Raw genomic sequence first — 11803 nt, forward strand, 5'->3', positions numbered from 1 at the left:
GGGGCGGGGCTCCGGGCGCGAGTCCTGTCCGCTGGCACTGACCTCATGGTCCGCGTGTCCCACCCTCGGATGGCCGTGTCATTCGCCGTGGCCACCTGGGAGCAGTTGTGATGTGGGCTCCAGCGGCCCGTCGTGAACTTCAGCTGTCCTTTCCCTTCCAGGGACGCTGAGCTGGCCAGCTGTGGGTTTGGGGATATTTTCAAAGGAAGAAGGAAAGATAAGTAATTCAAACTCTATTCAGAATGTTTAAGATGATATCTTGTACAGGATATCATTGAAGATAATTATTGAAAATAATTAGGAAGCTGTGTCTTTGTTTTCTTCCCTTAAAAGGCAAGAATGTTTGAACCATATTTGCAAAAAACGTATATATATATATACATTTATAAAATGGAGCACAGCAAAAAAATAGCAAGGGTATTAATAGAGCCTCTCTCAGACAGGATTTGCCTGTGTGTGATTAGAGGATCTGCTCAAATCTTAGGCAATCATACAGAACAGCCCGAGCATCAGCCTCCTCCAAAGACAAGGATGAGGCAGTAGGGGTCTGCAAGCCCCAGGTGCCGAGGGACCAACGGCCATGACCTGACCACACACGTGCTCAGACAGTCCCCGCCCGGCCTCAAGGGTCTCTGGCTCTGTTACTTGGGGGTTAATTAACCCCATTAGGTAACAATGGAGACCCTGGAGACCACCAGCCCTGGGAGAGCCTGGAGACGGGCGCCCCATCCCACTGCCCAACCGCCCTCGATCTTCCGCACAAAGGCCTGTCACTTGGTGGGGACAGACACAGGGGGCTCCAGGCTTGTCTGTGGCCCTCAGACACTCGCCCCTCCGTGACCCACTTCACTTAACCCTGAATACCAGCCTTGCCCTGCAGAACCTCTGAGAGGGGCTCGGGGTGGCCACCGCAGTGCTGGACGGAGGCCCCAGGAATTTATCAGGCCCAGACTCAGCCCCACCAGGCGTGGCCCACAAGGCAGATGGTCAGTGCAAGGGGATTCGACCAGAACCTGGGGAAAACCAACCGCTTCCTCTCCCGGGAGCCTGGCCCAGTTAAGAAGTCTGACAGCAGAGACGTCTTTAAGAATGACTCTGATCCAGGGCCCCACTTACGGTGTGACCGCAGCATCAGGGGTCACCGCCCAGGAGGCACTGACCAGCTGGATGCACCTCACCTCTTCCTTGGACAGTCTCAACCTGTCCCAGAAAACCTTTCTCCCCAAAACCCACTTTCCCGCCTCACCAACTGTGCAAACCACGTGGATGACGGGCCTCGTGCCAGCCCGTCTTGGCGCTAGTCCTCGCGGGCACATGCGCTCCTCTCCCGGGGACAGAACACATGGAGTCCGTGCCCCGAGTGCCGGACAGAGGCCTGCAGGGTCAGGACAGCGTCTCGTCTCTAAGGAAGCTCGCAGACAGTCACCCATCCGGGTTCAAGGGGAGCCCTCCCGGGTGCCCGCCCTGGCCCCCACTCCATAACCAGGAGCAAGCGCCAGGTCGAACCCTTAACAAACATCACCGCCAGTCAAGCTCCCCACGCTGCCTCTACATGGACTCTGTCGGCCTCCAAGGGAAGGAAAGGCCGCGAAACTGACCAACACCGTGCCTCCAACACCCACACTGAGTGGCCTCTGGCCAACAGTCCACGAGGAACCCAGACCCTCTGTCCAAGCACATCCGAGAGCTCTCCAATGAGACCCCTAGCCCACAGCCTCGCCAGCCTTGAGGTTCCAGACTTCTGACGGTCCCCACAGAAACTGCATGATGGCCAGTGGGAAGCGCTAACTCGGGGGCGCCTGTCAGGGAGCATGGGTAACTGACAAGACCCCACGTGAACTCAGCAGTGGAGACCCCCACAGAGAGGGCAGGGGCCCCACCCAAGGTCACAGCCGCCCTGCAGAACGCGTCCGGCTCCCGCTGCACCACTCTCTCTACCACAGGAACCAGCAGGGCCGCAGAGCGCTGCGCCCACGGTGCCAAGACGTCTGCGAGGCAGGTTCTAGTGAAAGCCTGAGACAGCTCACCGTCAGCTTTTCAAGGGGCTACTCGGGGCAGCCAGCGTGGTGCAAGTGGTTAAGGTTAATCAATCACTTTTTCTGGTTTCCTGGTGACATGGAGACAGAACTCAGCAAGAACTCCAGAGGGTGCAGTGCACACGGTAATCTGCTTCCAGCATTAAAGAGAAATATTCAGTGCTTCCTGGTCCAGGAAGAGTGATGAAAGGCTCCCCCAAACCCTCTCAGAAGAGCGACTGGTGCAGGACAAGAACAAAGAAGGCACCGCCGACGAACAAAACGCTGGGACTCAAGCCAGCAGGGGCAGTTCAAGGAGAGTCTCGGCGTGAGGTTTCCAGAGACCCAAGCAGCACCCCCGTCACCAAGCCCCGCAGTATGGAGGGGGGGCAGGACTGGGCAGACCTGGGCCAGGAGCAGGACTCAGCATAGAGAGGGGGCAGGACTCAGCATGGAGACGGGGAGGACTCAGCATGGAGACGGGGAGGACTCAGCATGGAGATGGGGAGGACTCAGCATGGAGCAGGGGCAGGACTCAGCATGGAGCAGGGGCAGGACTCAGCGTGGAGATGGGGAGGACTCAGCGTGGAGCGGGGGCAGGACTCAGCGTGGAGACGGGGAGGACTCCGCGTGGAGCGGGGGCAGGACTCAGCATAGAGACGGGGCAGGACTCAGCGTGGAGCGGGGGCAGGACTCTGTAGAGACAGGGAGGACTCAGCGTGGAGCGGGGGCAGGACTCAGCATGGAGACGGGGAGGACTCAGCATGGAGACGGGGAGGACTCAGCATGGAGCAGGGGCAGGACTCAGCGTGGAGATGGGGAGGACTCAGCGTGGAGCGGGGGCAGGACTCAACGTGGAGCGCGGGCAGGACTCAGCATGGAGACAGGGAGGACTCAGCGTGGAGCAGGGGCAGGACTCAGCATGGAGACAGGGAGGACTCAGCGTGGAGACAGGGAGGACTCAGCGTGGAGACGGGGAGGACTCCGCGTGGAGCGGGGGCAGGACTCCGCATGGAGACGGGGAGGACTCCGCATGGAGACGGGGAGGACTCCGCGTGGAGACCGGGAGGACTCCCCGTGGAGCGGGGGCAGGACTCAGCATAGAGACGGGGCAGGACTCAGCGTGGAGTGGGTGCAGGACTCAGTGTGGAGAGGGGGTAGGACTCAAGAATCTGGGGCCCAGCACATGCCCCTCAGGATCAGAGAGATCAGCAAGCGCCACCATCCTACCCCCTCACCCCACCAACGTGAAGCAACTGCAGGGCTGTGGCCTTTCCAGCACAAGAGACGCCGCATCCATGCAGGCAAGTCCACCGTGAGCCTGGCCCCAGCTGCCAGTCACACAGCAGCCCCCACTGTGGGAGCCCCTCTCCCTGGAACACCCTGCACAGCCCCCAGGCGGGGGCTAAGACGGCCCTGAGCCAGGCCTGGTGGGCTTGCTCCCCTCTCCAAGACGGGTTTAGGCCTCGACACACAGTCACGCATGAAAAGGTGACAAAGGGACTTCCAGGAAAGGCTTTCATTACAAACCAAGGGTGCTGTGGAGTCTGGATGTGATGGCTGGAACCTCTGCAGCCACCTTTCAGTCATGACGCGGAAAGCAGTGACAGGCGGACACGGCAGAGGAGAAACATGCAGAGTCACTGGGCCCTCGATTTGATGAAGACCCTGAATTAACCAACCCCGGGGAGCTGTATTCCCCAACCTGTTTCAGCAGACAATAAAACCTCCTATCTAAGTCACTTCTTATGTCCTGCAGCCAACTGCGTTCTCACCGACACACCCAGGATGCCCCTCTGAGACGACGCCATCAGGGGTGCCTTCAGGGAAGGGCAGCCCCCCTTTGAGCCGGACACCCGAGCGGGTCCCCACTTTCCCAGTGAGTGACCACGAGTTACTGCATCTCTCTAAGGCCTGGCTTTCTCTCCTGTGTCTCATTTGTAAGACAGATATCAAAGAATCTGCCCCCAAGGCTATGAGGATTCAACAAGACGAACCCCTAAAAAGCACCACCCCTGCCCCCAGCTCTGCTCTGCCTTCAGGGACCCAGGGGGAGGGACAGGGGGCGCTGTCTTCTGGGCCCAGGGAGGGGCCTCAGGACTGTCTTGGGAACGCAACTCGGCAGGACACCCCAGGCCCATCGCTGCCTTCAGAAGGGGGAAGAAAGGGTCCCACCGCCCCCACCCCCGCCCCGGGGTCACAGGGCAGGAGGGCTACCCGCTGCGTGCCACGCCCCGGCCCACGACGGCCTGAGACCCAGCAAGGCTGGTGGCTCCCACACCCGTGAAGGACTCTGCCCCCCAGGAGCGCTCTGGCTCCACAGGTTTTGAGAGCGGCCTCCTGGAAACCAGAGTCCCCATGTTTAGGAAATGCACGCACAGCAGCAGGTGCCAGCAAAGGTGAGGAGCCCGAGGTCATTTTCGACGTGTCTGCAGTTCATTTCAAGCAGGCCTGATACTGCAGGAAGAAGAGCGAGAAGGGCTTCCCTCTGTGGCACCAAAAGCCAGCCCCTCCTCGTGGACAGAAACCGTGTCTGACACCCACCGACGCGGTGTGATCTCCAAACAGACTCCAAACAGGGAAGGCTGTGAGGGCGGATTTAAGGTCTTTGGCCGAGATGGGCGAGAAGATAACAGGTGTTTCTGTCCCATTGAGGAGCCACGAGCAAGGTGCTGGAGAGACAGGCTCTCTGTACCTTCCACTTTTAACCTGGGGGCTCCGGGAGCCGGCCCTCCTCCCCGCTGGCCACACGCGGAGCCCAGGAAGCTGAGGGAAGGGGGGTCGTGGGTGAGGAGGCGGGGAGCCTGGGCTGCACCCTGAGCCTCTGTCCCTGGGCAGTGAGCTGGCCTTGGGTGTGGGCACAGCAGACAGGGCTGCGGGGAACGACTCCCCATCGGCGTGGGCTGCGGCCTCCTACAGCATGTTTTAAACCTGCACTAGAGGTTTCTGGAAGCACACCATGTCCTTGAAGCCTGTTCTCTTCCTCCCAGGAAGTGCTCCCCTGGGCACCGGCCCTCAGGCCTGTATGCAGGTGACGCCAGCCGCCCTTCCGCCCTGCGGAAGCTAGTTCTTCCCACAGCCGGGGAAAGCCCTACAACCCGGGCGTGAGCACGCGCAGACCCAAATCGGCGGGCACCACCTTGGGGTCCCAGTACCCATGGAGCACCCCCTCCAGGCCTCCCTGGGGCTCTGCTAATGATTACAAATGGCAGAGAGCCTCCAATTTAATTGCAAAAGGTAATGATGCAGTGAGCATAAGATTAGATTCACCGCAGAAGGCAATATCCTCAAACAATAAGGACAAAAATTGAGGAGCTGGGTGTGAAGATGGCTGGAATCGATAGGAAGGTTTCGGTATTAAATACTCCAGCCCCGGGGTCGCAAAGTGGTATCGACAGAACTGCTGACAGCAGATAAAAAAAGGGGAGAGAAACGAAATTGGTCCCTGCAGAAAATCAGTTACAGATTAATCACCCTACCGTAAAAGCATTTTGAGACGACGGAGGGTCTGAAGAGCTGTTCACACTTTGATGACTGAACAGGCCCACAAAGTGGGGGCCCCAGAGCAGTGGACTCCTAACACCCCCCCGGGCGTCGCCTGCCGGGGGGTGGTGGCCGCTCGGTCACTCCGCGCATCCCCGGACCAGGGCTGGCGTCCTGCCCAGCGCTGCCGTGAGGCCCGGCACCCTCACAGGACAGCCATGTCCCTTTCTGGGCTCAAGGGTGGTCTCAGGGAACAGCCAGCCCCCTGAGCGTAGGCGGGGGCAGGGAGCAGGAGGGGGCACCCTGGACTCTGGTCTGGATGCCCTGCCGAGTATCCCGCAGGGCATCCCCTGGAAGGCGGAGGGATGGGGGGACTGTGGAGGCGTCGACCTGGACTCGGGGCCCACAGGGCCACGCCGGGAGCCAGCTCCCCTCAGGTTCCCGTTGGGCCTCAGTTTGGGTGAAATCTGCTTTCTGCTCCAGGATAAAGAGATGTCTTATTTTTTTCTTAATTTTAATAAAGACAGTGCTTTCCTGAAGGATTATGACCGTGCTGGGGAAACCAGCTGACTCCTAACTCCCCACTGAAGCCTGTGAGAAGTCCTTCCGGTCGTGCGGTTTCTGTATGTGGGCAGGTCACTCCACACGGGGACGAGTCTGACTTCTAGGCCGTGTGTCGATAACGACCCATCACTACACATGCGACCTCAACCCAGAAGGGAAGACATGAGGCAAGAGAGCTGAGCACGCGTCCCAGGCACGGACGGACAGAAGGTGAACATGGCCCCTGAACGGGTCTCCCGGAGGCGCGCCTCTCACACGCCGGGGGGCGGCAGCGGGGCCCCAGGCATGGGGGGCATTAGAGCCGTTGTCGTGTCAAAGTGCTTCACCTTCTCTCCAGAGTTGCGGCTTCGACAAACAAATGCACTGAAATTATGAATCCATGTCAAACAAGACATTTGATAAGAGGACATTTTAAGGAATCATATATGAAAAAATACCTACCAATGGGTAGAATATTTAGTCTCTAAAAGACACACTCTTTGAGGTGAGGAGTATGTGAAAGCCAGACTGGTTCCCAAGAAGCCTGGCGCGTAGCACTGAGCAGGTCTGGGGGTGAACGGGCCGTCGGGGGAGACGCCGCCTTCTGGTCGGGACCCTGTAGCAGAGCTGCCCCCGAGCCGCAGGGCGAGACCTCAGGGGACACACGGGCGCCTGACAGGGCAGGACGATGGCCACGGCCACCCAGATGGAAAAGCGGACGCGCCCGACAGCCACACCCTGAGACGCTGACAGGCCAGCGGGTCACGGTCAACAGTTATTTTCACGACCAGGAAACCTTTGTGTCATGAATGCTCCTCTCTGAAAGGAGGAGCATGTATTTAACCAAATACATGTTGGAAACCCTTCATTAAAAAGATTCACACTTGAAACAGAAGACTACGATTCAGGGCAAATTACAGCCAAAGGGGAGAGTTTTGTCAACATCCAGGTTCCTTGTCATATTTGCACCCGGCCCTGAGACCAGAATCGGAATCTTTTTGCCTGAAAGAGACAGTCAGTCAGTCATCTGAATGACAATGATCCAGTCCGTTTCTTAGTGATTTCAAAATCAGTGTCAAGATTCTAAACATGTATGAACCGAGGAGTGTATTCTGAACTCGCCTGAAGGGTCTAATCAGGAAGACAGAGGACAGAAACCTCGTGGCTTGAGTTACTCACCATGGCCTGGCTGGAGCTTTCCTGCAAGTCCCACAGCAGGATGTGATTGTCGGCCAGCGAGATGACCCTCTTCCCGTCTCCCGCGGGCTCCCAGGCGACGCTGTGGGAAGGAGGGAGCCCAGAGTTACGAGGCGCCCACCCCGAGGCCCGGAGCTCGGACACATGGCCCTCAGCTAGGCCCGGCCCAGCCCCCGTCAGCAGGGGGAGGCAGCGTGACCTGGGGCAGTGACCCGGCGCAGCTACCATGCTCCTGAGGCCTGAGTGCCCACATCCCTCCCCAGGGTTCACTGAGGTCGGGAGGATGGGCCCCTGTGATGGGGTAAGTGCCCTGGTGTGGACTGACAGCAGTTCCCAGGCTCCCTGTCTCTGTGTACATATGTCTCTGTCTCTCTACTTCTCTCTTCCTGTACATCTCCGTCTCTATATCTCCGTCTCTCTCTGCGTCTCCGTCTCTCCGTGTCTCTGTCTCTCTCTCCGTCTCTCTCCGCGTCTCCGTCTCTCCCTGTGTCTCCGTCTCTCCCTGTGTCTCCGTCTCTCTCTCCGCCTCTCTCTCTGTCTCTCTCCGCGTCCTCGTCTCCCTCTCCCCATCTCCGTCTCTCCCTGTGTCTCCGTCTCTCCCTGTGTCTCCGTCTCTCTCTCCGCCTCTCTCTCTGTCTCTCTCCGCGTCCTCGTCTCCCTCTCCCCATCTCCGTCTCTCCCTGTGTCTCCGTCTCTCCCTGTGTCTCCGTCTCTCTCTCCGCCTCTCTCTCTGTCTCTCTCCGCGTCCTCGTCTCCCTCTCCCCATCTCCGTCTCTCCCTGTGTCTCCGTCTCTCCCTGTGTCTCCGTCTCTCTCTCCGCCTCTCTCTCTGTCTCTCTCCGCGTCCTCGTCTCCCTCTCCCCATCTCCGTCTCTCCCTGTGTCTCCGTCTCTCCCTGTGTCTCCGTCTCTCTCTCCGCCTCTCTCTCTGTCTCTCTCCGTGTCCTCGTCTCCCTCTCCCCATCTCCGTCTCTCTCTGTGTCTCCGTCTCTCCCTGTGTCTCTGTCTCTCTGTCTCTGTCTCTCTCTGTGTCTCCGTCTCTCTCTGCGTCTCGGTCTCTCTCTCTCTCTCTCTCCACATCTGCGTCTCTCTCCGCCTCTCCGTCTCTCTCCATCTCCACGTCTCTCTCTGCGTCTCCGTCTCTGCGTCTGCGTCTCTCCGACCCCATCTCTCTCCGCGTCTCCGTCTCTCTCTCCGTCTCCATCTCTCTCTCCGTCTCTATCTCTCTCTGCGTCCCCGTCTCTCTCCGCGTCTCCGTCTCTCTCCGCGTCTGCGTCTCCATCTCTATATCTGCGTCTCTCTCCGCCTCTCCGTCTCTCTCCATCTCCGCGTCTCTCTCTGCGTCTCCATCTCTGCGTCTGCGTCTCTCCGTCTCCATCTCTCTCCGCGTCTCCATCTCTCTCCGCGTCTCCATCTCTCTCTGCGTCCCCGTCTCTCTCCGCGTCTCCGTCTCGCTCTGCGTCTCCGTTTCTCTCTGCGTCTCCATCTCTCTCTTACTGTCTGGTGAACAGCGGCCACCTGCCAGTTGGGAAAAGAGCCCGCTCAGCCCCTGACCTGCCCACACCCTGACCCCAGCTCTCCAGCCCTGGGAACTGTGAGCAGTCCAGCCGTAGGTTTCATCAGGGCACCTGAGCTGAGGCACTGCTGACGCCTTCTCCCAGGACCTGAGGCACAGACAGCTGACAGACCCTGGCCGCTGAGATGCTGGGCAGCCTGCTGGGGGCTGGGTCTGAAGGGGCCCAGGTGGGTGGTGCCCACATCTTCCACTGCCCCCTCCTGGGAGGGCAAAGCTGACAGCCCTGGTCACCCGCCAGGCCCGAGACGGCAGACCACGTCCTTCTGTCTCAGCCCACGTGAGCCAGGGTTTCCTGTCACCTGCAGCCAAAGCCGTCTTAACTGACGAATGCGTATCTGAACAACCAACAAGATAAAAATCACATCGCCCATGTGATAAAACCATGAAGAGGCTGAGAATTTTTCAGTGTGACCACAGGGATTTCTGTCTTCCCTAATGAAATTCTTCCGAGCTTATGAAGAGAGCTTCATTTCACATCCTCCCACACGTGACCACTGCAGACACTGATGGAGACCCTCACGGCTTCTCTTCCACACAGAACACGATACTGACCGACCGGGGGCACCTCCCTAGTACGACCCCTCAAGACTGTCAATGAGCTGTTACAACTTCTATCACAACAGTGCCTGCTGCTCGGTCACTCAGTCAGGTCCAAATCTGTGCGACCCCATGAACTGCAGCCCGCCAGGCTCCTCTGTCCATGGGACTCTCCAGGCAAGAAGACTGGAGTGAGTAGCCATTCCCTTCTCCAGGGAAACTTCCCCACCCAGGGGTTGAACCAGAGTTTCCCACATTGCAGGCGGATTCTTTACCGCTGTGCCCCCTGGGCAGCCCATCTGCATGACCAGAGATGCCCAAAGTAGAAAAGCAGAAGGAAAACACAGGTACCTCAGAAAACCGACATGAATCACGTCAATAACAGTTTGTTAACTTCCTGTGAAAGAGACGAGACTAAGGAGAAAGCCACCAACTGTCCTGAGAGGGGGAGAGAGCCTGTGCGCTGGAAACCTGGGCTCTGTCTAACCCAGGTGTGAGGCCTCGGGGAGGGCACGGAAGGACAGGGAGACATGCCGATCCAGGTCTGGGACACGTTCTCACTGCTGCCACAGCCCCGGCTCCCACACAGGGCCTGCAGAGAGGCCCCAAACAGACGGGAAAGGGGCCGGCACCCGGCATGTTTGGGGGAGGCTGTGGTCGGGACCTGTGTCTGCCAAGCCTGACATGATGGGTGACTCGGGACAGCTCACTGTTGAAAACTGTAAGAAGAAACCAAACCCCACAGGAGCACACACAGAGGGGACGACTCAAAGGCGCATCAAGGAAAACCAGGACTGAGGATCAGAAGGTAAAACGAGCGCACTTTTCAAGCCACTGAGCAGGGCGACCGCGGTCCTGACGTGTGGACCGTCCCGCATGGTCACAACTGAGGAAACACGCCCCGCACCCTCGCCTCCTCCTGCCAGCCTCACCCGGCTCCCGGCCCCCACCTTCCCACTGTGCTCCTCCCAGGCATCTCCCTTTTGTCCTACAACTTCTGCCCCCATGGAAGCAACAAACCCAGGGTGTGTGTGTGTCCGTCTCCAGACAGTCGGCACGGCCAGGCGATCGGGGTCCTTGCTAAAAAAGAGCGGGCCTGAGGTGCACACAGACAGGACTGTCCCCAGAGGAGACGCCCCCTCTCACTCGGGCCCAGCCGCTGAGCACAGTTGCTGTTTACTGTCCACCCGGGGGTGACGCATCTGACAGTACGTGCAGTGGGTTTACAGGGAGCAAGCCCTGTGATGGAGAAAGGCGGGAATAAGCAGGGCATGCGAAGCGCAATGAAAAAGGAAATCCTACTGCCCCACACGTCGCCGCCGGGAGCCGGCTATAAACAGAGGGAAACGGCCCAGAGTTTCTGCCACACTTGCCGCTCCAAACCAGGGCGTTGATCTCTTTGTTCATAAAAGTCGCCCGTGTTTCCGCTTTTTCACTCTCTCTCCATAGGTGTGAGCGACACAAAGCTGTATTCGCAAGTCAGGAGCCAGACAGCACCACCTAATGTATGCACACTGCACCCCCCATTATCACTGAGAGAGAAACACGAGGAAAGGGCCGTCTCTGCAAATAAACCCAAGCGAGAGAAACAAAAGCTCTCTGTGCAGTTAACAAGGCCAGGATGGCAGGAGCAAGGGTCCTGATCTCACAGGCCGGCCGCACGTGATCAAACAAAACACACTTCTCTTCCTCAGACAAGTGGTTCCAAAATGAGTGACTCACACGCTAGGTTTCGACGCCTGGGCTAAGGACACTCTGTGGACGCTGAGAAACTCTTAAAACGACCTCCGTGGAAGATTACTTTGGTGGCGGTTTAGTCGCTAAGTCGTGTCTAACTCTTGCGACCCCACGGACTGAAGCCCGCCAGGCTCCTCTGTCTGTGGGGTTCTCCAGGCAAGAATACTGCAGTGGGTTGCCCTTTCCTTCTCCAGGGGATCTTCCTGACCCAAGGATTGAACATGGGTCTCCTGCACTGCAGGCAGATTCATTACCAGCTGAGCTACGATTACTTTTAGTCCACATCATTTACCTCTTCAACCTACCCCCTGAAGCCCCTTCTGGCAGGCAGGAGGGCTGTCGGGCCAGCACAGCTGCTAGAAGGATAGAGACCACCGAATACGAGACACGTGAGACGGCAGTTACCACGTGCCACGGAGCTGAAGACAGAGCGCACGAGAGCTAGGCGAGGACCACTGCTCCAGTGGTGCTCCGAAACCCTCCTGTTTGTTACTTTACTGAAAACGGGAAAACCTTCAATAAGAAACACATCTATTAAGTCATTGGTGACTGTATCAGTGGTTACCAGCCAAGTTTTGAAAACCTTTTACAAGAAGAATGTAATACATTATTTCCTCAATTTATATATCTCTCTCTAAAAATACACAGATTTGGCAACCTGATGAATTCTTCCTGCTCAAAAATTCACAGCAGAATGTAAGTTAGCTTTTCATAAAT

The 11803-nt window shown here is 58.0% G+C and overlaps 1 protein-coding gene across 1 annotated transcript in view; it reads right to left on the reverse strand.

The window, feature by feature from the left end:
* Positions 1–11803, reverse strand: part of TSSC1 (tumor suppressing subtransferable candidate 1) — a 63217-nt gene that overhangs the window by 8850 nt on the left and 42564 nt on the right. Inside the window, exons 7-8 of the mRNA XM_010848442.1 lie at positions 7221–7320; positions 43–179 (exon numbers count right to left, since the gene is read on the reverse strand). Of these exons, the coding sequence (XP_010846744.1) occupies positions 43–179; positions 7221–7320 (237 nt within the window). The remainder of the gene's footprint in view (positions 1–42; positions 180–7220; positions 7321–11803) is intronic.

The sequence above is a fragment of the Bison bison genome, unplaced genomic scaffold, assembly GCF_000754665.1.
Source record: "Bison bison bison isolate TAMUID 2011002044 unplaced genomic scaffold, Bison_UMD1.0 scf7180017864266, whole genome shotgun sequence".
In the NCBI taxonomy this organism is placed as follows: Eukaryota; Metazoa; Chordata; class Mammalia; order Artiodactyla; family Bovidae; genus Bison; species Bison bison.